The 26,572-nt window shown below is 38.9% G+C and overlaps 1 protein-coding gene across 1 annotated transcript in view; it reads left to right on the top strand.

The window, feature by feature from the left end:
- Positions 1-1,552: 1,552 nt before the first annotated feature.
- Positions 1,553-26,572, top strand: part of luzp2 (leucine zipper protein 2) — a 110,629-nt gene continuing 85,609 nt past the window's right edge. Inside the window, exon 1 of the mRNA XM_053499850.1 lies at positions 1,553-1,754. Within this exon, the coding sequence (XP_053355825.1) occupies positions 1,693-1,754 (62 nt within the window). The 5' untranslated portion in view covers positions 1,553-1,692. The remainder of the gene's footprint in view (positions 1,755-26,572) is intronic.

Here is a 26,572-nt window from a genome sequence, read left to right as displayed (position 1 = left end):
CTTGAAGCACACATGTCACTCCAAAGACAGCGGACGACTCGTTGCAGCATCGCGTAAACTTCTTAAATCATGTCAAATGTCTCTGTGGCAGATTTGCCCAGTTTCACACGGAATGTCATGTCTCGCAGCTGCCTGTCTTTTGGCTCTCTGACTTATGAAGGTCGATGCTCCCTGTGACTGTGCGTCCAGACTTGTGCTGCCATCTCTTGGCAACTTACAAAACTAGTCTCCAAACTTTTTGATACCACCTCGTCTAATTTTAACTTACTCAGCCCCTGTACAAGTGAAATCTAGCTAGCTGGTTTTTGTACCAGAATGTAATCATGTTCATTTCTGTTCTGGGAATTTTTTAATAAGAAGCTCTATGGGGGTTGACCCCCCCCAGGGGTCATTTGAGGAACTGCACTTTCATGTAAGATTGTTTTTCAGAACTGGAGGTTGCCCCTTGGTAATTGCTCTGGTATAAAACAGTATTACTGATGTAAAAGCTTTAAAAATTAAATAATCAAATACATTAATTACCTTACTAATTAAAAGGTAAACATAAAAGGTAAAACCCAGTATTGTGGAAATTAGCATTATGGAGTGTTACTGAAACATTGTTGGAAAATGTTTAGATTTTGAAAGATCTCATTTGGTACTTGGCTCCTGTCAGGGAGCTGTCACACACACACACACACACACACACACACACGCACACGCACACACACACACACACACCCCAGAATGCTGTACAGACATTAAACCTTTATTTGTCACATATACATTACTGCAGGTCGGGTTAACGACTTTGCTCACGGGTCCAACAAAGGCAACCTGGTGTCTGACTCGTGCCTGTTCCTCGACTCTGACTCACTTGATTTCGCTGTTTATTTTTCTACCAAATCTTATAAAAGTTGTTGAAGCCACATATAAACTAGAATCATCATTTAACCAATATCGAAATATCATAGTCATAAACCATGGAGTTGATGGGCAGCATGTTGGTGGGTTTCCTCCGGGTTCTCCGGTTTCCTCCCACAGTCCAAAGACATGCAGATTAGACTGATTGGCGTTCCTAAATTACCCGTAGCGTATGAATGAGTGTGTGAGGATGTGTGAGCGTGTGTGTATGTGTGTGTGCCCTGTTCAGGGTGTACCCCACCTCGTACCCCACTTTGTCCCGTGTGATAGGCTCCAGTCCCCCCGCGACCCTGAATACAGGATAAAGCGATACAGACGATGAGAGAGAGAGAGTCATAACCTTCTAAGTTAGCTGCTAAATTAGCAATATAGCACCCCCTTGTGGATTACCAGGAGTTATGAGAACAAGACCACGAGGTGCTTCATGAATGATTAGAGCCGATCGCAGCTGCATTGGCGATGACATCATTCATCATTCCTCCTTTCTGTCCATCTCTTTCTGTGTGTCTCTGAAAAACACCGCCTCACTTTTATTGTTTTTTAAACCTGCCAAACCTCACACTCACACACACTCACACACACACACACACACACACACTGATCGAAGCTGTAGAGCGCCTGCGTCGAGAGCAAGCAAGCGAGAGAAGGCGAGATAGCCGAGGACGAGAGGGAGGAGGGAGAGAGAGAGAGAGAGAGAGAGAGAGACGAGGAGACGGAGGAGAACAGAAGAGAAAGCAGAAACACACACACAGGGAGAGAGAAAGCACACGGAGAGCAAAAGAGCGAGAGATGAAATTCCTCGGGGCCGTCTGCGTCCTTCTCTTCCTGACGGATTTCAGCCTCAACAGCAGGTCGGTGCAGATTTAAAGCTTCTTTGTGATTTCTTTTTATTCTTTTGTTGCGTTCCTCGCTTTCCAGATCTCTGTCTGGGGTTATTTTTTTTCATACACACACACACACACACACATACGGACACACACACACACACACACACCAGCTTTGTGCTGGATGATGATGATGATGATGATGATGATGATGTTTGATTCCATTCATCTCTGAGCTGTTGTGGAATCGGACTCCCAGAGAGACGAGCGATGATCAGCGTCTCAACTTTTCCTTCCGGATTTTATTCAGACTGACAGATTGAAACTGTTTGTTGTTTTTGGGTTTTGTGTTGTAAGTTTTGTTCTTCTTTGTGGTTTGCGGCACTAATCGATGGCTCTGTGTTACAGTGTGTGTGTGTGTGTGTGTGTGTGTGCATGGATATGCGCCTGTCCTCCGATAGAACACAGACAAGGGTACATCCAGAGCGAATATCTTTCCCCTCTTTGCTTTCACAGCCTGATGAGTAGCGATTAATTAAAGCGTTCTTCTTCTCCGCTTCTCCAGAGGATGATTTATCGAGACGAGGCCGCTAATTAGACAACCGGAGAAGACTTTAACGTTGACTTCGGTCCTCTGGGACGCGCCGTGTCCTTTACTGGGACGAACCCGAACGAGTGAAAGACTGAAACGCTGCCTGTGAACGCGTTCTGACCGGTGTGAGGGAGGGGTCGGGAATAAAGACGATTTATTAAAGTGGAAACGCGTCTCGGCCAGCGATCTCAGCTTGTTTGTCTTTATTATTTTTTTTATCTGAAATATGAGTAATGTGGAGGCAGCGGTGCTGTCCGAATCTCTCACACAGTACTTATTAATCACCTCCATGATGCAGTGCAATTCTCCCCAGTGGTTCTGCACTCAAGTGCAGGCTTTTATTCAACTGAAATATTTAGGATGTGTTTAATTTTTTTCAGAAAACCTGAAGAAATGCTAAAACAGATTATGATATCTTTTAAGGGGGTAAAATGTATAAATAAAAATAAACTCTTCGAAAAATATTCTAATTATTTATTAAGAAGCAGAAAGAGAAATGGTGACCTATTGTATAATAATAATAATAATAATAATAATAATAATAATAATAATAATAATAATAATAATAATGCAAAATATAAAATAATAAATAAATATGTTTTTGAGACATGGGCTCAATGTAAAGTGTTGTACCTTGTTTTATAAATTCAATATTTTTTTCACCTAAAAATGCTTATTAATATTATTATTATTATCATCATCATCATTATTATTATTATTATTATTATTATTATTATTATTATTAAGTTCAAACATAAGCAAATAAATAAATAAATAAATAGATAGATAGATAGATAGATAGATAGATAAAGCATATAAATAAATAGCACATAAGCAAATAAATGAATAAATAAAAAATAAGTACTGTATGTAAATGCATTATTGAGAACCGAATAATAATAATAATAATAATAATAATAATAATAATAATAAAGTTCAAACATAAGAAAATAAATAAATAAATAAATGAATAGATAGATAGATAGATAGATAGATAGATAGATAGATAGATAGATAAAGCATATAAATAAATAGCACATAAGCAAATAAATGAATAAATAAAAAATAAGTACTGTATGTAAATGCATTATTGAGAACCGAATAATAATAATAATAATAATAATAATAATAATAATAAAGTTCAAACATAAGCAAATAAATAAATAAATAAATAGATAGATAAATAGATAGATAAAGCAGATAAATTAATGGCACATAAGCAGATAAATGAATAAAATAAACAAATAAGTGCTGTATGTAGACGCAATATTGAGAAACAAATAATAATAATAATAATAATAATAATAATAATAATAATAATGTGCAAGTTCAGAAGCTTCTTCTCACAAAAGGACAAATTATATTTCCTTATGAATAATAAATTATATTTATTATCTAATGAATTAACCCTTGAGTTTCTTTGATCTCAGCTCATTCTCAGACGTTCTACTGAAACAGACACAACAAAAGGTTTATTTATCTGATTAAGTTATCAGACTCTCGAGCGAGACAAGCGCCCGGTTGCTGCTGTAACGTAAGAGAGATGAGGAACTCCCTCGTTTCACCGACATAATGGGAATAAAACACTTCAGCACTTCCTCTCATACAAAACTAATTTGGTGTTTTATCGCTTGATGGGCGCTCACACACGCTCTGTTAATCCTTTATGGAGCAATCCTTTATTGATATTTTAGTAGAAGATGAGCTCAGGAATGCTGAAGTGTGTTGGGGGGATTGGTGTGACTGCTGGCACCGAGCCAGAGCTGTGACTTTAACTCTGTGATGTCCGTAACGGAGAGCGACACGTCCTGTACATGCACGCTTTATAACAACCGTTAGAGTCGTTAGAGTTGTTAGAGTTGTTATAACATCACCGTAAATGTGGTCAGGAAAAATAACATGAGTTTATAATTGAAGCCTGGTTATAAAGCTTTTATACATTAGTAATAAAGCAGTAGTAATCCATTTACAAAACAAATATAAAGTCATTTAATAAAGACGTACAATTAAAGTTTAAAAAGGATAAAACTTGAACCCTGAAGTGTTTCCTTCAACCAGCAGCGTGTCACGTTATTAATAAAGTGCAAAAACCTTAAGATTAAAACAGATCTCCCTCTTTAATCAGGAGATTAATCTCTCCCTGCCTGTGTCTCACATGGTTATTATACAGAGCAGCAGGTTGAGTTTCAGCTCAGATGTTTGCCTGTGGTTTACTCACGGTCATGGCCTCACCTGCACAAACACATTCTTTTTCAATCTTTTTCCTCTCTGTCATTTATCAGTGTTTGCTTTTGCTGTGTCCGTACCTCCTTCACCACCGGCACCGCTGTTATTTATCAATTTCTTCAGTTTAACAGCAGAATGCGGCGACTGTGCACACCCTGTAGTGGATTATTTCCCTCTAACAGCATGTCCCCAAGTGTTTGAGTCCTTTTACACAACAGCAATTTATCACATATGACACATTTTTCTTCATTAAAGACTGAAACAGCATGCTTTTTGTCTGAAAATAATAAGATACAAATAAACACATTTAAAAATCCTGGCTTAGAAACGGTGCTGAAGGTGTCATAAACTTTAAAGGTCCCATATTTTACACTTTCAAAAAACTAATTTTACAGCTCTAATAACCCTTAGATTTGTTTATTTGTTCTTTGAATGAATCATTTCACTGTTTATGTAAATGAGTGACTGCTAGGCCACGCCCCTGAAGAGAACAGCATCGCTTAACAACATATCAAGGAAGGGGTTCTTCTTCTATGAGGTCACTAAAGTACCCCACAAAGAATGCATTTATTATCTACTGAAGAGAACGGCAGAGCTGAGGAACTTGCCAAGGATTCTTCTTCTATGAGGTCACAAAAGCAGACAGAGTCTAATCTAATTGGCTTGTTTAAGTCCCGACTAATAAAATATGACAGCAAGCGGATACCGATTCTGGTCCTGATGTTTATTTCTTGTGTACACACACTGAAGACTCATCTCAATGTCTAAACATGGGTAAGAAGTCAGTTTTGAATAAAAGGTCCCCTTTAAAGTTGCAGCTTTATCTCTGGCTGTAAGGAAAGCGCTGACACTGGAGACTCCTTTAATTAATGTTACTGTACATAAACGCATCGCAAACAAACACATTTAATCCGCTTTTTATTAGCGAACACATAGTAACCACTTTTTCCATGTGAAAGAGTGGTTACTATGGAAACCGTAGTATTAAAACGAGCGCATCAGAGGTGTGGTTAACCACTTGTGCCAATCAGAATGCAGAATCCGATGGTCTGAAGTTCTCATGTAGAGCAATGACACTGAGTAACCTCTGTCCCGCGGTGATGATCCGTCCAGGTCAGAACTTTTTTTTTTTCCTTTTTATTCAAATATCTCAGGCTTGTCATCGGCATTGTTCGCCCTTTCCTCCACTTCACCGTTTCACCTGTCACCACTTTTTTATTTCCACTCGCTCGCACGCCCGCAGCGCCTCCCGTGGGATCTCGCGTTCTCTGTGATGACTCAAGCTTTGATGTAGAAGAAAACTTGGCAGCTTCCTCTGGCAAAAACCTCCCGCTTCAGTGGATCGCTTGTCAAAATTGAAATGGAATATGAAGCGATATAGATGTAGAAGGCTACAAACTCAAAAGATGAACAAGAGATGCTACTTCATGGGGATCCATTCCGTTGATCTGATTTCCAGCACAGGTGTCCAGAGACGCAGGAATGCACGTCCTCGGTGGTGGGAATGAGCCGGAGCGCCCGTCATCGCTACGCAGACGGGTGACGTTGCGCTCGAGGTCACATGTCACTTCTTTATAACATTGGGACGTCTTAATTGTCTCAATATTAACAATAACGTCTTTAAAGTTTGACGAATTGCTTTGCTTTGGCTTCCGACAAACATTGACCTTGGTGCGAAGTTTTATAGTGGTGGTAGAAAAGGCGTGTAAATGTCTGATTAGAGCGGCGAGTACCAGCGAGTGCCGCTTCAGCAGGAGCGTTCGCTTCGCCAAAAGCATCCAAAAGCTGAGCGAAGGGACTTTTTTAGCGTTTCTAAGATAATTAAAACCTGGCACGGACTCGTGTTCAGCGCTCCTTTGAGGAATCGCTTTGCGTACCTTACCTGCTCAGGCGCTGTTTACACACTTCCACACTAAATTTATCCCATTTTTCTTTCTTTATTGGATTCTTCTTTATTTTCTCATCAAACATTTCTTATACATTTTTGTCACTTTTGTGTCAAAATAAAAAAAAATAACTTCTTGAGATGAAATTAAGCTCTACAGCATGGAGCACGTCCTGAAAGACATTTTCTATAAAATATTGCTCAGTATTTCATACAGAACAATTCAACCAAGCAGTTCTCTATTGGAAAAACACGTTTTTATACTTGAAGACCTCTTACAGTTTGGACTGAAATAAAGAGGAGGAAAAGGTCCCTGCAAGAAGTAAAACTTTTTCTGGAAGTTTTAGAATCGTTAATTATCTACTGATCTAAAGAAACACAGCAGAAAGGGAAAAAAAAAGATTTTTCCACTTTCTTTTTTACTTTTTTACTTCATGGTAGTTGACACACTCTTGGAAATAAAAATGTTTAAATGTTTAAGAGTTACTTAAGAGTTTGTTGTCTCACTACTGGGTGTTCTACTTCTCATAGGAACCTTTTCTGATAAGAGAACATCCTGATCCAGGGTTTTTCATAAAACCATTAAAACAGGAAGTCCAGTTCATAATATTCATAATTCTTAATAATAAACATTCCATCTCTTAATCGGTTAGGTCTAGGACTTACCCACAGCAGGTCACCTGATTATTCCTTTGGTTGACCCAAAATGTCTCCCGTCCCCCTCTACTGGCTGGGAGCAGTACTCTGAGTGACCCCGCCCATTTTTTAATCCTAACTGCTGGGAAAACTTTAATTAGAATCATTTCTTACCCACAAATTTGGCCTGCAAAATTAAAGTCACGTTATCAGACATTTACAGAGTATCGGTCTCTATGAGGTTGTTATAGGAGAAGTCAGGACACGGACATGTTTGGGTTTCTGTGTGTGTATAGAGTATCGCCATGACCGTGTTTAGGTTCTGTGAGCAGAGAAATGGGGTGAGATGCAATTGTGCGCCCCCTACTGGGTGAATAATTCCCACCGCTCCAGAATAACACTACTACAGGGATTAAACAGCTGGGATCATTAATATAATTAATATAATTAAAATCATTTTGTTTGATAATAAAACATTGCATGCAAATAGCACAAAAAAATATTTTATTTAATACCTAGTAAACTTGGATAATAAGAAAATACCAAGAATTCCAATTATTTTTGTCCTCTTGTGAGGAGGTAATTTTCATCTCCAGGAATAAATGTCATGAATAGTGATGTGACATTTCTATAATTTCTAAACTTAGACTTTGTGGCGTCTATATTTTGGACTTTCCTTTCCACAGTAATTGTACTTCTGATTATTGTAAGTTAATTGGCGATTAATAAAAGGGCGTGGCTGATGCTGTAAGCGGTTCTATCAGCAGGGGATTTTCTGCAGTTTTTCTGGGATGTTGCCCTCATGGTGTCTAAGCTGTAGCTCATCCTACTGATAACACAAGTGAGAAAAGGGCATGGCGGCACAGACCAAGGCACTAGCTACATTTCATAACACTGCAGGACCTTTAGCAAGCATTCTCTTTATTTTTTTTACCCAAAGGCTCTGATGGAACAAGTGGCGCATAAAAGATGTGTATCTCACCGCAGGTGTCAGAGAGAGAGAGAGAGAGAGAGAGAAAGATTGTTATCAGTGTGTTAAATGTGAAGACTGACTGCTGGGTGATGTCACAGGTGATGTGGCTGATGTTTCAGGACGTCAACAAAACAATTAAATAGTATAAAAAAGTGCACCTTCATAATAATTGGCACCATTCAAGTGGAGAAACTTTCTGCTTTTTGCCCAAGGCAATTACATTTTGCCCGTAATGTGACCTCATAGGAGTTAAACCCCTCCCCCAGCTTGTTGATCAGCTCTGCTGTTGTCCCTGGGGGCGTGGCTCAGCCATAGCTTATTTAGCATTAAGATTTAATTACATGTCTAATGTGAAATGAATTTTTTCTTGTTTTTTTTTTTTTTTTCATTAACTGTTTATTCCAGTTAGGAAGCTGAGTTGTGGTCAGGGCACAGGGTCAGGCAGGATACGGCGCCCCCTAGAGCAGATAGGGTTAAAGGTCCTCATAAAGAGATCGATAGTGTCAGCTTAAACCTCTGACCTTCTGATCAGTAACTTAGAGCCTTAACTCTTTAAGCCAACATGGCTCCTTTACATACAGTAGACATTACAGGAGGAGTGAAACAGAGCGATTTAAAGAGAGTTAGAGGTATAAAAATATTGATCATCTGAGGCTCCGTTAAAGAAATAGTTGAATGACTATGAGCTCATGCAAGCGAGTGTATCCCCTGAGTGTGATACGCTTCTTCCATCTGTGCGTAAGCGAGCAGTTCGAAAAGATGTGGTCGGCTGGTTCAAAGGAAACTGACTGACGACTGAGTGGTAGTAGAGGCCTTAATGTTGGAGCGCCCCTAGTGACAGGGAGGATTTGACTAAATTAGGGAGAAAATCGGGGAAAAATCCAAATAAAAAAACGGGGAAAAATTCAAATGGTAATAAAAAATGGTAAAACAAGCAACCGATGGCTGAAAGCAGACACCCATAATGCCCCGCCACCTAGTGGACATAGACCGAACTGCTACTATGGACCATTCAGAAGGCGGGCTTATACAACCTCTCCACATTGCCGATTTAGGAGGAGGACGAGCTGGAGGAACTCGTCCTCTAGTTCTTTTAGGAGACAGCAATGTCTGGGCATCTCCGCTCCTACTGATAGCACCTCCTCTGGCCTAAACTGTATTGATAATGGATTGGTACAAACAATAACAAAAAGAAAAATCATATTTTTTCCTTTATGGTAATGAATGACAAAGAGGTTTGTTTGCGTTTATTGAAAATGTTCTTTAAGAATTTTGGTACATGAAAAAAAAAGTGGTGCGTCTCATCTGGTCTGGTTACCATCATTTGATGTTAATGTTGTGCTAATTATCTCAAGATCACTTTCAACATGTGAGACGTTCTTACAAGCTGCCTGCTGCTAAGATCCAGGGATTAGTACAGTATGAGATCATGATTTACTGAAATTTTCTTTAAAAAGAAAAAGGGAATTCCTTTTCTATTCAGCCCACAAATACATCAGTAAGTCTGAGTTGGTACTTTATAAGGAATAGCATATAGAATAATATAGAACATTTATACACATGAGCGAGTGTGTTCATTACATGTTTAGGCTTCACACTTATCTAGGAGGATAATTGTTTTTTCTTTTTAATAATGGTTTGACACTGGAGTATCATATTCAGTCAGGATGTCTGTTTCCTCATCAAATATATATTTTTTTCACTTATGTGTTCTTTTAGTCCATGCGTTGGTGCTCTGATAAAGTGACTGTTACAATCATGAAGTTGATTATTTTCCTGTAACATTCGTCCCCAACGTCCCCAAATGTCTCCAAGTGTTTTATTTCTCTTAAATACACAATAACGCAAATTTCTTATTATTACAATATTTTAATTATTTATTAAAAACCAACAAACGATTTTATCATTTTTAAAAAATATATTAAAAAAATAAAAATATGAAGCTATTTTTTTTCTCACTTAGATTATAGCAGCTAACTGTTAAAACACATTAGCACTGGAGACTCCTTCCACGAACGTTACGATAAGGTGAATAACTGCATACAGTTTTTAATCTGTTTATTCCTTCAAGTCTCTTAGAATACGCTGTTATTGTAGAATCGATAATGTTTCAGAACGAGCATGTTAACTTTCTACAAAACCCGCGATTGGACCAATCAGAATCCAGAACTCTCAGCCCGTCCTGCTTCTGTTTTCTACAGTTTCGTTGCTCTGTATTTATGAGAACAGCATCATCTAGAAATGTTATTGTGAGATTATATGAAATCATATGGTTTATATTTCTACCCATATTAACTCAGTACCCCTGGGTGAGACTTAGCGGGGGACCGGAGGACTCGGTGTCATTACCTCCCCATGGTCCTGATCATTAACATTCAGAGGACAGGCTGTAATTAGAGAACCATGGCAACACTGTGGAGCGACACAGTCACGTAGCGAATTAACAATAAACAGAACCTTGAGTTTGACAAAATACAAAACTAATTATAGACCTTGGAGATTTGCGATGACAATAACAGGCGAGCGTCTGCTAATGCAGTTCCATCCGAGCGAAATGTCAATATTTCCACTAGTCCTTTTAATTAATTAAGCCTTTCTGCATGCCAGGGCGCACATTTCTCTCCTCATTCATGCTCGCAGAGAACGTTCCCCGTTTTTTCTCCTCCCGTCTCATGCTTTAAAATGCAGCAACTATTTAACACACATCATCTCTTCCTCTCATCGAATTCATCACGCCGCTCACGTCGATCACGTCACGCAAAAAATATGACCGGGTGGCGCGCGAAATCACCCGCGTGATATTTATAGCTCCGAGCCTTAAGCCAGATCGATATACATTATAGTGTGGGATTGTGTTCTGTTTGCTGCTCTGTATAATAAAGTCTCTAATAGGATTTCGATGGAATTGCATGAACAGAGAAATAAATAGACCACAAGAGAATGAGGATCACTAGAGCAAAGTGAGGTGGGGGGGGACTTGCGGAGGAAAAAAAAAAAAGGAAATTTCACTTTTCGGTTTCGGATGTTTGTTTATAGTGATGAATTGAAAAGTTTGTGCACCCTTATTTCCTAATGCGAAATGCTGGTGAATGTTATGTTTTGGTTTGTTTTACTTTTTTTTCACTTGTATGGTTTTAACTACACATAAAATAATTTTATTAGATATTAAAAATATTGTTAGAATGACACTTAAAATTTACAAGGATGATGTACGAGGTAGATGTGTTCTCTACAGTGTGCTTCGGTGGGAAGAATTTTAGAATCTTTTCTGAGGCTTAGAGGAACTTTTATTCACCTTTTGGTTCTAGGTGCTTTTAGGAGAATTTGAGCAGTTGATGGACTGAACATTGTTCTTAAAACACTCAAAAAAAAATAAGATGGGATATGTAAAGAATAAAAATTAAAATTTACTGTGCAGAAATGAATATGTGATGTACAGTATAAAGACTAAACTTGAAAAAAAAAACTTAAAAGATATTTCTACAACGATAGTTTTTAATTATCATGGTCCTATAATCTTTAAGAAGTTTTATTATAATGTTTTTTAAAAAAAACATTAAAAGTGAAGAAACTTTCAGTAGAACATATGTTTCTGGACATTATGTTTCTTATGAATTTTAGGAAAAAAGGTTCTAAATGTCACAGTTTTAGGTCATTTAAGAATAACTTTAGAAGAAGTGTTAAAGGTCTATAAAAATTGAGAGAAAAATCATAAAACCCTTGTATTTCTCAGTGTAAGTTAAGAAGGTGGTTATCTGAACATCATGCTTATGGTGACATCTACTGTAGCAGAACTTTCAGGGGTTTTATTCATGAAATGTTTTGTTCAGGGAACTCTTAAATGTATTTTAAGGGCACAATTTCCAAATGTCATCATCATGTCAGAACTTTGAAAGTTGGAATGTTTGGACTGTAATTTTCTAGAAGCTTTTTGAAAACTTCAAGAAAAATGTTTCTGAATGTCTAAACCTTTTTTATTTATAAAATTAATCTAAATATAGATAAATATCATTTCATTGTTCCTCCACACTTTGCCGTTCTGTTTCTGAGCTCAATCAGTTACTTTTCCCCTCTTTGTAAATGTTCTCCTGAAGCACTTTGACATTTTGTCTTTTCTCTCCAGCTCTGCTGAAGGATGTTATCTTCAGGTTTGCAGCGTGCGAGAGCTGCTCTGTGAATTCCCTTTGACTTTAAACTCAGCGGCTTGAGACTTCATTATTAGAAGCCTTAATCAGGCGCATTTCACTTTCTTTACAGTGAGCTACATTTAGGATTAATTATACAGTATATATTTCTAGTGTTCAGTTCCCATCCAACAGCTCCGTGTGCATCCCAGTTGCTAGGTAACCGACGTGACAAATGATTAATGACTAGTTTAGGATGGGATGTGTAAGGAATAAAGAGCAAACCAAAGAACAGAAATGTATGGCTTAAAGAGTTTTTTTCCTCTTATACAAGACAACGATTAAAAAAAAGGCATTTGTTAAACAATGTATAATCACTTTTAATGTGAAGCGTCGCTTGTGTCCCGAAGATATCAGAAAACTTAAACCTATTTACAGATTGTCTGACTGTTTTAATGCACTGACACTGGAGACTCCTTCCTCTAAACAATCACATGAACACATCACAAAAGAAAAAAAAATAAACAAAATGAGTTCATCCTGTCATCCAGAGAACCCAAGATCAAATCTCAGGAGCCTAGAGAGAGCTGACCAGCTGAGCTCTTTTAGAGAAGAGGGATGGGAGTCAGTTCACGTGGTCGTCCGTGAGCTCAAACAAGCACAAGGGGCGGATAACGCTGTCCTCCGAGTTTGTTACGCCGCTCCCAAAGGTGCATGAGCAGTCAGTTCAAAAAGACGCATCATGCGGCTCAGAGGAAACACGTGATAGTCTTCGTCCTTCCTGATGGAAGGTGGGAATTGAACATGACTAAATAAGGGAGAAATTCATAAAAGGGAAAAATAAAAACGTGATTGTTTTTAATTAGTTTTTGCGGAGCGTCCATTAAACACATCCTTATGAACGAGCTGTTACTATGGAATTCAAAAGATACTGTATGAGCTGGTTGGGGAAGTTGTCAAGAACTTTCTTTTATCAAACATGAAATTAAAAACCTTTTGAACTTGTCCTAAATGACTGCAAATGAAACTTTATATTCAGGTTGAACCTGGCAAAAAGGCAATTTGCAGCAAATGTGGAGCTGATTAACCTCATCATCAAAACCTCTTTCTGGCTGATGATTTTTCAGTTCTTTTTTTTTTTTTTATCAACCTGAAAAATGTTCCAGCAGCAAAGAGCTTTGTTGGAGTGACGGAGTCCTGATTTATCATTCAGCACACAACAGGTTCTTATTTTCATGGGCAGGACACAAGGACGGGGTTTTCTTGGTACTTTCATGAACAGAGGAGGAATACATTATCAAGCGGCCCAGGAGTATTTTAGGAGAAGGTTTTCTGAATGGTGCGACTCTTGTAACCTTGAGAAGAACATTATTTAAACAACACAGTGGCATGATCTCAGGTCTGATATCAGATCTTCTTTTATTTATTTTTATTTATTTATTTATTTTTTGCTGTTGACATAAATGTCTTAACACAAGGTCAAAATTTTGTATCCTATTTAAACAACTTGAGTAAACGTGGCTTATACAGTTAAAACCTTTGCATTACGTTCTCATTTACCGCATTTCACTAAGTTTTTTTGTTGTTGCATTGGCCACGCCCCTAGTTTAAATTCTGGGTAGTTAGCTTGGTTGAGAAACGTCTAAGCCAGTTTGATGGACGATACCAAAACAGTTGTACATGCAGTACAGTAAGGACACCTGAAAGAACCTCACTGGTGTAGTGGGTCAAAGGTTAAGGCTCTGTATTGCTAATCAGAAGGTCAGTGGTTCAAGTCTCACCCCTGCTGAGCTGCCACTAGTGAAATTCTTCTTTCCCCCCACATATCACAGGACAGGTGGGGTCAGAGTGCAGGGTCAACATACATCATACATCTGGAGTACCCTGGGGTTAATGGCCTCGCTCAAGGGCCCAAAAGTGGCAACCTGGCGGAGCTGGGGCTCGAACCGCTGACCTTCCGATCAGTAAGCCTCTGAACCACCACCGCCCCTAGCGTGATTGAACCACTGTTATTAATCCACCAAGTCCCCTAACGCTGTCTGCTCCAGGGTCACTGTATCATCCCTGACCCTGAGTCCTAACCAGCTTGGAAAGGTATAAAAATAACTTTAATGTGCTGTAATAAGTGCCTGTGAAATAAATTATAGTGGAAACAACGCTGGCTTTAAGTAGCAACTCCTCAGGCGGAGTCCATTTTATTTAAATTTGTGCATGTCCCCAATATAATATAAAATTACAACAAAATTCCTCAATGCTTTAAAAAATGCTGCTTGTCAGGGTTTACAGTATTAGATTGTTGTTGAATTGAATTTTGTTGAAGCAACAACAACAAAAAATGTTTTTTCGAAGATACATTTTCTTAAATATGTTTAAAAATATAATCAGTTTTTTAATTTTTTTATTTTTTAAGGCATTTAAAGGAATAAGTGAGAAAATAAACAAAATGTAAAATGTAACGGATTAAACATGCTGGTGTTTGTCACCTCCTAATGCCATCATGAAGAATGCCAAAGGCACGTCCTTGAGCAGAGCTGGCCGAGATTGAGTCGAGATTGAGTCATGAGGGGGGTGAGGCCGGGTCAAGACCGAGTCCAAATGAAAGTGAGAACACCTTAAGATTGAGGCCAGAAACCACCAAATCCTCTTTGATCCTTTACTTTAACTAGTCACATTTATTCATGTTTTGCTTCAGTCATGAGACCGTTCTCCAGGAGAAGGAATTGTGAATGCAAACTGAAAGAAAAGGCAATAATAATAATAATAATAATAATAATAATAATAATAATAAGAAACAACATTGATAATAATAATAATAAACAACAACAACAACAACAATAATAATAATCATAATAATATTAATAATAATAATAATTGTTATTATTATTATTGTTATCTCAAACATTTGTTTGAGACAAATATCATACATACAGTGAATACATGCAAATGCTGTATCAACCAACCAACCAACACACAGTTAAAAAACAACAACAACATATTGAACATTTTTTTAGATAAATATCCTTAAACTCATAACCTTCACATGCTCTTATCCGCTTCTTGAAACGTTTTGTTTATAAAATGTTCTCGTAAAAGTTCTTCATCTTAGTGCTTAAAAGAAGAAGTAGTGGGAAGCACAGATTTAGTTTATTAAAACTAAACACCACAAAACACAAAGACCAAGAAACAGTAGAAGGAGAAGTGCATTCAAAAGACACAAGACAATTTGGCTCCATGGTTCGGCTCCTCTGGATCGTTGGTCTGTATCAATTTTGTTAAACGTTTCCTTATAGTTTGTGCAGCCATGAAACATTCTCCTAAAAGCTTAAAGCTTTAAAATGACTACTGTTCAGGAAATGGTTCTTCCAAAAAGGTCGACATGGTTTATAAAATGGTCTCCTGAAAGTTCCTAGAAGCATGACGTTTAGTAAAACTTCCCCTACAATGTTTATGTTTACACACTGATGATATTCATGATATTTGCTTTGAAAAAGTTTTCGTAACAGTTTCTAGATTTACACAGATATGAAACTTTCTCCTCTAAAAGTTCTTACTCTTTATTAAACAGGTCTCCTAAACTTCTGCTCAAAGTTTCTAAATTAACACGGTCCATAAGTTCTCCTAAATGTTCCTAGAAGCCAGAAGCAAAGATTCTGCTAAAAGTGCTTACAGCCATACAGACACGTGTGAAAGTTTCTCTGAACGTTCTTGGAAAGTTTTTGGAAATTAAGGTGTTCAAGATTCCTAGATCAGTGTGGTCCATGAAAGGTTCTCCTGAAAGTTCCTTTGCCTCTTAGTCAATGATGGTGTAACAGGAAGAAGAAACCACCTTCTCCACTTTACCTCTAGTTTCAGTGAGGACTCCAACACAAGATCACGTCACACACAAAGAGATCTTTAACATTTCTCTGCATGATTTTCACTCTGAAGACGTTTTCTCGTTGCTACAGCAATATTTCTCGCAGAAGTTCATGTGAACACACACACACACACACACACACACACACACACACTTACACATATAAACCATATGGAACACAATTTGAGATCAAAATAAAATATATAAATATGACGTTATGTAATAAATCCTTATACGAGTCGCCCACACTGATGTTCGCGCTTCCTCTCAGCAGCCGCTCTCACATCTTCACCCCCAACTCCTCATGCTAATCTGTACACCATTAAAATATCATTTCCAGCAGAAACATGTGACCTGTGTAGATTATTCTATCGTAATTCCCGTGTATCCAGGTAAAGCCAGGCATGGTGGCAGGATACGAGACAAAATAAAGAAATAAAAAAAGGAGCGATCTGCTTTATGAGTCTATTTTTTCCATCACCAAATGATTCCTTTCTAGTCTGCAGGGTGTACTCCAGTTTGAAAGGAAATCACAGAAAAACTTGGCAACCGCAGTGGTGTGAAAAGCACGCCGAACACGCCGCTCTGAAACACAAGTTAATTACCTGCATGATTCTCGAACTTAAGATGCGAAGCTCGGACTCGGCTCACAGCGAGGTGCGAATCAGGAGAAGCTGCGAATAATGTAGAGGATAATACGCCTGCGCATTTAATCCATTCACAGATTAGATTTTGGCACAAATGAGTGTGAGAGAGAAGAGAAAAAACTGTAGTAACCCATTATTATACTGAACATCCATCACTACTGAACGTGTTAATTAATTTTCTATAACAACTGCTTTGATAACGTGCAGGTGAAAAATCACAGGCTTATGGCAAAAAAACAACAACTAAACGATATTGTGAGAAATTCTATAAGGAGCCTCCAGTGTCAGGGGTAGAAGCTGCAACTCTTTTTCAGGATATTCTACTGATTAATTGATTGATTGATTGATTGGTTGATTAAGAGCCTTGAACTTTTCAACCACAAACACAAATGTAATATTATGTGCAAAGTGTCAAATGATTATGAAGTGGAAGGAAAATTATAAATGGATTTCAAAATGAAAATGAAAGTAAGAAGATCTGAACGGTGTGGTGTGATATTAATGTGTATAATAATAAACCGCCTGTTAACTGGCTGGACAGTAAACCTGTATGTGCAGTTTTAGGAAAGTAACCGCCCCCCTGTGGGGGGTGGTGGTGGTGGGGGGGGGGGTGTCAGGACCCTCAGGCCGCGCTTTATTCTTTACTTTAATAATGACTGGAAACTGAACACTGGTTTTGGTGGGAGAGCTTTTATCGTAAATAATTGTGCGCCAATCAAACTGTCAGGGTGCTGTTATATATTTATTTATCATGTGTATGAGCATGGCATGTGTGTGTGTGTGTGTGTGTGTGTGCGTGTGTGTGTGTGTGTGTGTGTGTGAGAGAGAGAGAGCTACTTGTCATGTCATCTCCAAGTAAAATAGAGCAGCAGCATCTTCAGCAGCAGTGTTCTTGTCATTGTCAATGTCACCACACGTCAGTCTCAATTCATCCCGAAACTCCGCCCCCCCTCTCTTTCTCTCTCTCTTTCTCTCTCTCTTTCTCTCTCTTTCTTTCTCTCAGGCCTGATTAAAGCTGATGACATGATTGATGGTGGAATAAAAATAACATAAGGCCAGAGTCTGACCACGGGCCTCCAGAGTCCTCTCATGCCCTTAAATCCACACACACACACACATACACACACACACACACACACACACACACACACACACACACACACACGCTTTCTATCTGTTAGCCTTGATCTGCCAAATGTCAGCTTCCAAAGACAGCGGTCTGACTGACAGACACTGATTTATTCTCTCAGACCAGAGCCAGGACTATTTATAAGGAACCGTCCACACACTCCAGTCCTGCAGCGCTCCACTAAATGTTCCTGGAGCCACATTGTTCAGAAAAGTGTTCCTTAAATGCCTTGTTCGGAAAATCTTTTACTTAATTTAGTTTTTATTTAAATCCGAGCTTTACGTACACAAGTGGGATTGGATGAGATTCTGTTAAACACGTTCTCACCTGATCTCTATATAACTGCAGAATAAACTCAACTCATTGTTCTTTAACACGTTTACAGAGGTCTCAGAGCTCACCTAGTGTGTGTGTGTGTGTGTGTGTGTGTGTGTTGATGCCCCAGCTGAAATATCTATCAGATGATAATTTTTTTTTAATACCTTAAACTCCTTCTTCTCCATTGTCTATATAAATGAGCTACTGCTGAGCCACGCCCCTCTAGGACCAACACGCATCCAGGAGACGGGCTTTTCTTATATGAGGTCACAACAGGGGAGGAGATCACAGATGACAGTTTTTTTCTGGTGGATCGGACCAGGCTGGCTGGCGACCGTTGGTGAGCCAAACCCTCGGACGCCCATCATCTTGTCACCAGTTTACTGTATAATTGGTGATCAATGTTAATGTGCTAATGTTATTGTTGATCGGTATATAGCGAAATAAAAATGGATGATGAGAAACAACCTCAGAATTGATCTGTAGATCCTGGAGCAACTAAGACACCAGACTACACGGTTTTCAGAACGTAAACCCCGAACCAGCAGGAATTTTTGGAATATAGTAACTGATCTGAGCACAGCTAAATGGAAAGTCATTAACATGGTGTATGATCGTAGCTGTTAGACTCGTATCACTACACCTAGAGTGGTGTCACTACACCCTAGAGCGACCTGGCTGATCTCAGTGTTTTCAAGAGCGAGGGATGAGTGGAGGGAGCACTTCACACAGCGTTCTGCTCGGCTAGGAGTACCGCCGCTGACGTGGAAAACAAACCAGCTCACGCAGCAGCACTTCACCGGAAAGTAAGGGTGTGTTTAGAGCAAATTACGATCAAACCGGTGCTGTTTATGAAGAACTCTGCCTGTCCGATCTGATATTTCACAGACCTCCTGGCTCTACAAATGTTCTGGAGACCTTTAGGAGAATGCTTGTCAGACTTTTAAAATGATAGATTTAAGAGACAAAAAAGAAAAAAGATTCCGACTGAGCGGCATGGACGAATTTAAAGAATACACAACGAGTTTAGTAACTCACAGGAGACCACGTCACTCAGAAGCTCTTGGATGTGAGTGTGACGATGTGTGAGGAACCTCAGTGAGAAAGAGAAATCTACTCTGACGTTGGTTCGTCTGATCATGCACTGATTGTCTGCACGGATCCATCATCCGCCACCTGTGGTTGGGAATCATTGTTAGAGTAACAGAGGAACAGAGAGAGGAACAGAGAGATGATGATGATGATGAGATGATGATGATGGTGATGAAAACCCCAGTGAAGCGTGTCCTGGCATTTTCTGAAACAGCTGTCTCTCCATCTCCAGCTTTTGTCTTGCTTTGCCACGGTAATGGGCTGTAATTGGTCTCCCATAGAATGGGGAGAAAAACCTGGAAGGGCGTGACTCACGGATGATTAGGGAGATAAAAGGCTTGCTGTGGAGACGAGGTCAGACCCGAACAAAAGACAGCGGAGATACAGCTGATCATGGAAGATGAGGGACTCAGGCGTATGGCGGACTGCAATTTAGATAATTTTTGAGGGATGGGATCCATGAGCATCACAATCCTGTGTGTGGATCAGAGGACCGGTGGATGAGGTGACCACAGGGGCAGCAATCACTGTAAACATGCTGAAGTGCACTGGGAGGTCAGGACAGGGGAGAAGCTACTGTAGACGCAGAGTACGAGGAACCGCGCCACAAACTAGTGGAGTCCCGGCTTTATTTCTTTTTGTCGAGAAAACGCAGCCAAGCACCAACAGCTTCTGGTTTTCTATAATTTCCTATAAAGCAATTTTCTAAATGAACTCTTTTTAAAAGTAAATAAATTATGTTTCATATTCCTCCGTCTCTTTTACTTCATGTGAATTGCATTTGATTCAGTGAGATTTAATTGCTCTTTATAGCCTGAGCGAAAATAACGTTGGTTTCTTGTCTTTATTAAAAAGTAGAACGGCTCACGCTGTGATTGTACCAGCTCGCCACCGCCACCACTCATCCTGTTCACACCAAACATTCTGAGATTACTGAAAAGCAGTGTTCAAGCAGACACTTTTATCTGTCCTCAAAACATTGTTTTGTTTCTCCAGGGAGATTTTTATTTAATCTTCATGGAAGGAGTTTCCAGTATTAGGGGTAAAGCTGTACGTTTTCAGGACAGACCTTTTTTGGGGGGTTAAATGGTGAGAAGAAAAGAAGAACCTGGAGTGAGAGAGGACGGATTTTTATAGCTGCTATAATATAAGTGAGAACAGGAACTACAGTATGTTTCATACAGACTATACACGTAAGCCAAGTCAGTTTCACTTCTATAGCACATTAATATACCAGGGTGTTCGGGTCAAACCGGGATTGTGATGAAATGTCTGGTGAATGAAGGCGTAAAAACGGTTGACATTTACAGAGGATTTCCAGCTCAGTACGATGGTGAGACTCTTAGCCGCGTAAAACATCTGTTTGGTGCGAACCATTTTAACGAAGTAAGGTAGGTGGCCCAGAGCTCACTGCACTCATCAACATTTAGCGAGTGGAGCGTCTGATCCTTAAACACAATCATACACCAACACCACTTCCACGGTACCGGAACCCGGCTGGGAGACCCCTCGAGCCTCGCAATGGAAAATACTGCAGATGATCTAGCTGTTATTTAACCCTAACCAGTAAATGTAAATTCCCAGAAGACATGTCCTGTGGTCACGGTGATAATCCCACATGGTAACACATGCCATCACTGCTTTAAAACATGAAGCTCAGCCACAAAACACATCAAACACTCTGGTGAGGAGCGTCACAGGAAAGCAAGACATCCTATAGATCGTTTAGTCTCAGAAATCACTAATTAACCAACAGCACGTCAAACTCGATTCCAGGTTAACGCACTCCAGAGCGCAAGCAGCGGAAACATCTCAACATCACCTGTTCAGAGAACAACTCAGTCTAGACGCCTTTAGCATCATTGTTCAATGTAGAAAATAATAACAGTAGGTGTGTCTGAGCTTTTGACTGGTAGTGTGTGTGTGTGTGTGTGTGTGTGTGTGTGTGTGTGTGTGTGTGTGTGTGTGTATCATTGGCACATGGGAACGGATAGGAACAGTAACTCCATCACACCAGCCAGTTGTATTTTATTTTCCTGTAACAGATTTCACATCCACACGGCTCTGAGTTTATCTTCTCCTCCACCTTTTATTTATTTATTCATTTTTTCCAGTAATGTCAAATCCGCCACTTCTGCCGCTCACCCGAGGACCTGAATCCGTTATCAGAGCGCCAGCTTCGCGCGCACGCTCAGGCCCGTGATATTTTTAATCTAATCTCCCTGAGCGTATTCACACAAGAGCACCGCCTCGATCTTCTCAGGCAGGTGAGCAGCTCACATTAGAGACGTATCTCACGGGGGTTTCGCCCTCACACCTTTACCTGATACCTCATGTGTGCAGGAATACACCGAGTGTTTTTCTACTGATGCATTTTTAGTAATAATTGAAAAAAAAAACTGGCAAAATATAAAACAGCTAGTGCCGTAAATGATCCTGCAATTTTATTTTTATTTTCTGGGATAATATTTTATTTCCTAAGATGGTTTTCCCTCTGCAGACTCAGGAAACATGTTTCCGCCACACTGAGCGTGTCTAGCTTCTTAGCCCGGTCTCGTGTTTATGGGGAATGCAGGGAAATTGAGAGAAGCCGAGCAGCAAATGCACTTCCACGTAAATCCAAACACACACACACACACACACACACACACACACACACACACACACACACACACACACACTCCCGCGAGCATTGTTTTTAAATTGGAAAATATTACATGAACCTCTGCATAAAAGCCGAGACAAGACCTGAGCAGTGGCCGAAAATCACCGGGCGAAAGACGTTCTGTGCGTTTTTTTTTTTTTTATTTAAGCAGAGTTAAGTGAATATTTATTGCAGTTGCGTTTATGTTTATTCACTCGATAGACGTTTTTGTTCAAAAGGCCTCGCCAGGTGAGACAGAGTGAAATTCGTGCACATATCTGTTGGACAAACTGACAGCGAGGGCAAGGCTTCAAAAACAACGAAGAAATAATAAACAATAAAAATAAAAAAAACGACATCAGATACACACTTAGAAATCATTTCAGTAGAACCCTCTAAAAATCTATTAAAAATAATGTTTCTATATATATATATATATATACACCCACACATACACACATACATTACATACATTTTTTTCTAAGAATTTTTATTTTAAGAAATGAAATTGCATTATTAAACATTTATATATGAAGTAACAAATACAGCAGATATTCAATATTTATAAATTTATATTTACAGAAAGTGCTGATGGAAAGTTCTCAAACCCTTCCCAGTTTTCCATTTTTTTTTCACACTCATCTTAAAATGAATTTAAATCCCTTTTTGTCCTCGTCACTCTACATGCAGGTCTCCACCATGACAAAGTAAAAACGTGTATATTTATGTTAATTTATTAAACTAAAGATCTACAGAATTTAGTAAGTATTTAGACCCATGAATGACAGCCTGAAGTCTGCTTGTAGGTGATGCTACACGCTTGGCGCACGTTTTTTCTTGGCAGAATCAACGTCGGCAATTTTCAGGTCTGTCCAGGTAAGGGTTCGGGTCCAGACTGGGACACTCCAGGACTCTCACATACCCCTTTTTCCACCAAGGTGGTTCTGGTGCTAGTTCGGAGCTGTTTGGAAACTTTTTAAAGTGCAATGAGCAGCACAAATGCTTTCTACAGTAGTTATGTTGGTTTGATCCCAAATTAGACCCATGAAGCCAGAAGAACCGCTCACAAAATGTTGGAGTTTGACAGTTCTGTTGTTATTTGTCGTTAGCACTTTAGTGTTTCCTACGAAAGTAGAGACGTACACAGATGTATGCAATGATGTAATAACATGACTCTCTAACCCAAAGCCAGTTTTTAGGAACTAAGAGGGGACTCATTTAAATTGGCCCTAGGGTTTTTCATTGCTTCTCTGACCAAGGCCCTTCATCCCTGATTACTCAGATTGGTTGGGTTGGACCAATCTGGGAACGCTGTTGGTTCTTTAAAATCTCTCCCATCTGGGAATAACAGAAGCTGCCGTGCTCTTGGGTGTTTTTAATGCTCCACACGGTCCTGAGATAGTTCCCTCACCCTCATGTGTTTGTTTTCACTCAGACGCACACCATCTACTGTGAGCACGTATACAGACAGGTTCGTGCCTTTCCTAATTACGTCTAATAGACTCAGTTAGGTACAGGTGGACTCTGATCAAGTTGTAGAAGCATCTCAAGGAGGAGCACTGATAGGAGCAGGAGCACCAGAGCTCCATTTCAAATCCTACTGTATAACAAAGGGTCTGTTCGCTCTGAATGAATCCACAACCTTTTTACACATTTGTAATGATCTTATTAGGCAAAATTACCAACAAGCAACCGAGCAAGTGAACCTATCTTAAATTTATTAAATATCTCAAAAATCCAGGGACATTAATATATTATTTCCTTTAATAAGATTATATAAAAATATTAAATTATTGCACTTACTTTTTTTAAGCTAGACATGAATGTTTACAATTTTGCGAAGTTATCTGCTATTAGAATAAACACAAAGTGGGGCACAAAGTGTAAAAATAGTAAAATTTGTTTAGAAATAATTGTAATAATCTTGTAATTGTTTTTTGTAATCTCATTAGAATTTGTAAATTATTTTGACTAGATTTAACATATCCACTGTTTATCTACAGTAACTAAAATTTTAACATTTATTTTAAAAAAAGGTAAAAAAAAGAAAATTATCTGCCAAAGGAATAAGATATATTTATGCTAAGCTAAAAAAAGAGAGCAAACAATAGGCAAAACATATTATACTCGCTTTGTTTTAATATTAAAATAAGAAATATCAGATACATTTGATGTTTTTTTTCGCAGTGAAAAGAGTCACACCTGAGCAGAAAAAAAATGCATCAGATAAACACTTGAGCGCTAAAGGAGATGATAATTTTGTCTTGTTGTTTGACACGTTTAGCCCTAATTACCACCCGTAACCATAGCAACAACATCAAGGGAATATTAAAACCTTATTTTATACTAATTAGAGATTTGTTTTTGAAAAAAAAAAAGAAATAAAAATACATTCAAAACGAGAACGTGATTAGATATGATTTGCAGTGTGTGTGAAATGTAATGACGGTGATTTGTGTTCACTGAAGTGTGTAAAGTAAGTGTTGCAACACGAGTGTGTACTGTAGTAGAATCGCTAAACGGCAAAAATGCGCTTTTATAAAATGTAAACTTTTTCTCAAAAAAAATTTAAAACAAGAAGTGTTATAAAATATTACAGAAGCTTGTTGGTACATTGAGTTAAAGAAGCTTTTACTGTTTTTTTTTTCTTCTTTTTTTAAAAAAAGGCAAATTTTTACAAAAGTTTCTTTGAAATAAATACAATGTATTTATTAATTCATTTTACTTATTTATTTTGTTTTTCATCCATCGTCTGTCATGTTGTTTATGTCTGAATCTCATTTTTGAATTGGGTGTTACCACATGTGTGTGTGTTTGTGTGTGTGTGTGTGTGTGTGTGTGTCCTTGTATTTTAGTGTGTTTTATGTTTATGACACTGTGTCCTCTGAGAGCACTACAGATATGAGATTTTCTCGCTATGTGTGTGTGTGTGTGTGTGTGTGTGTGTGTGTGTGTGTGTGTGAGTGAGAGAGAGAGAGAGGCAGGCCAGTTGTTTTGTTGCTGAAGTCCACCGCTCTCATTTGCCTGTGCTGTGTGTGAGAGCGCGCTTGGCTGAGCTCGGAGCGAGTGATGCTGCTGACAGGATGACAGCACCGGTGCACTGCGCTGAATGGCAATGGGGGATTGTGGGAGAGTGCAGTTTCAGGGGACTATACACACACACACACACACACACACACACACACACACACACACACACACACACACACACACACACATAAAGCAACCCCCCAGAACCATAATTACATGTTCATCTTCTCTTCTCTAACAGCACTCATTCATTTACCCTGTGTAAAGGAACATTATTATTATTATTATTATTATTATTATTATTATTATTATTGTTGTTATTATTATTGTTATTATTATTATTATTATTATTATTATTATTATTATTGTTATTATTATTATTATTGTTATTATTATTATTATAAAAAGAAGAAGAAGAAAATCACATATTCACACTTGACAACAGCAAATAAACCATGGAGGTGGTGGACGGTCCTGTATATTTACACTTATTACACTTAAGAATATCAGCTCCGTTAACTTCAGGGTTCTGGGGTCGAATCTCAAATAGTGTTAAATAAAAAGCTAGCGCACTTTATAGGGTGTACAATCCCTTGTTCAACACTCCAAGTAGTGCCATTCGTCAGAGGTTCGAGTTCAGAGGTTCGTGTTAGACACTAGTTAGCTTTGCAGCTAAGCGTTAGCCGTGAACAGAACGACGCGGGCGGTTCCGAGGCGATTCAGAAGGACTTAGTGATTAGTGCAGAGACGGCGTGTTGTTTAAGACGCCATAACGTTATCAGATGTGTGTTCTTACTGAAAGTGCTTCTGTGACTGGGTGTGAATGTGGGTTTAGTCAGACAGCTGCTCTCTCCTCAGTACTGCGGACCGTACAGACCTACTCTCACCCACGCTGAGACACACAGTTAGTGTCATTAACCACTGGACAACACCTGGGACACGCCCACTCACACAATAAAATCCTTGTCATTGCTCTTGGTCCTGATGTTCTCTATTAATCACCTTAAATTAGTTTTAAAGCAACAAAGTTTCTATATTTTATGCTGAAAGATAAAAAAGATAAAAGAAAAGAGCCCTGATCCATGAGATTAGGAAATAAATGCAGAAGAAGAAGAAACTTAAGCAGAGTTGAGGTAAGGTACAGTTTATTATAGAAATGCTAATAACATACTACTAGTGGTATCCATCCATCCATCTATCCATCCATCCATCCATCCATCCATCCATCCATCCATCCATCTAGGAACCCCTCCTCTACAACTAGGGACTGTGGAGGCTGACAGTGAGTATTTATTCCCATTTGTATGACTGTGGTATGACCTCCGCTAAACACTCACACACTATGGTCAATTTGGGAACGCCAATAAGCCTAATCGTTGGATTGTGGGAGGAAACCGGAGAACCCAGAGAAAACCCACTACACCACCGTACCACCATACAGTACATCTATCGCACCATTATGTATCGAGCTCATTCAGTGTAGGGTGGTCGGGGTCCTGGAGCTCTGTCATCCACACACACACACACACACACACACACACACACACACACACATGCGGTTAAGTCGTGTCTCATTTCGAGGGCTAAATAATCTCTGTTCCTTTAGTCGGCTATAAGTGAAGCGTGTTATCATAATGAGAGTATTACCCAGCAGCGCGGCGAACCCCTAGCCTAGCATGGTATTAATAATCTC

The sequence above is a fragment of the Clarias gariepinus genome, chromosome 7, assembly GCF_024256425.1.
Source record: "Clarias gariepinus isolate MV-2021 ecotype Netherlands chromosome 7, CGAR_prim_01v2, whole genome shotgun sequence".
Classification (NCBI taxonomy): domain Eukaryota; kingdom Metazoa; phylum Chordata; class Actinopteri; order Siluriformes; family Clariidae; genus Clarias; species Clarias gariepinus.
Note: the sequence above shows the minus strand (reverse complement) of the source record. Positions and strands in the feature narration are given on the sequence as shown.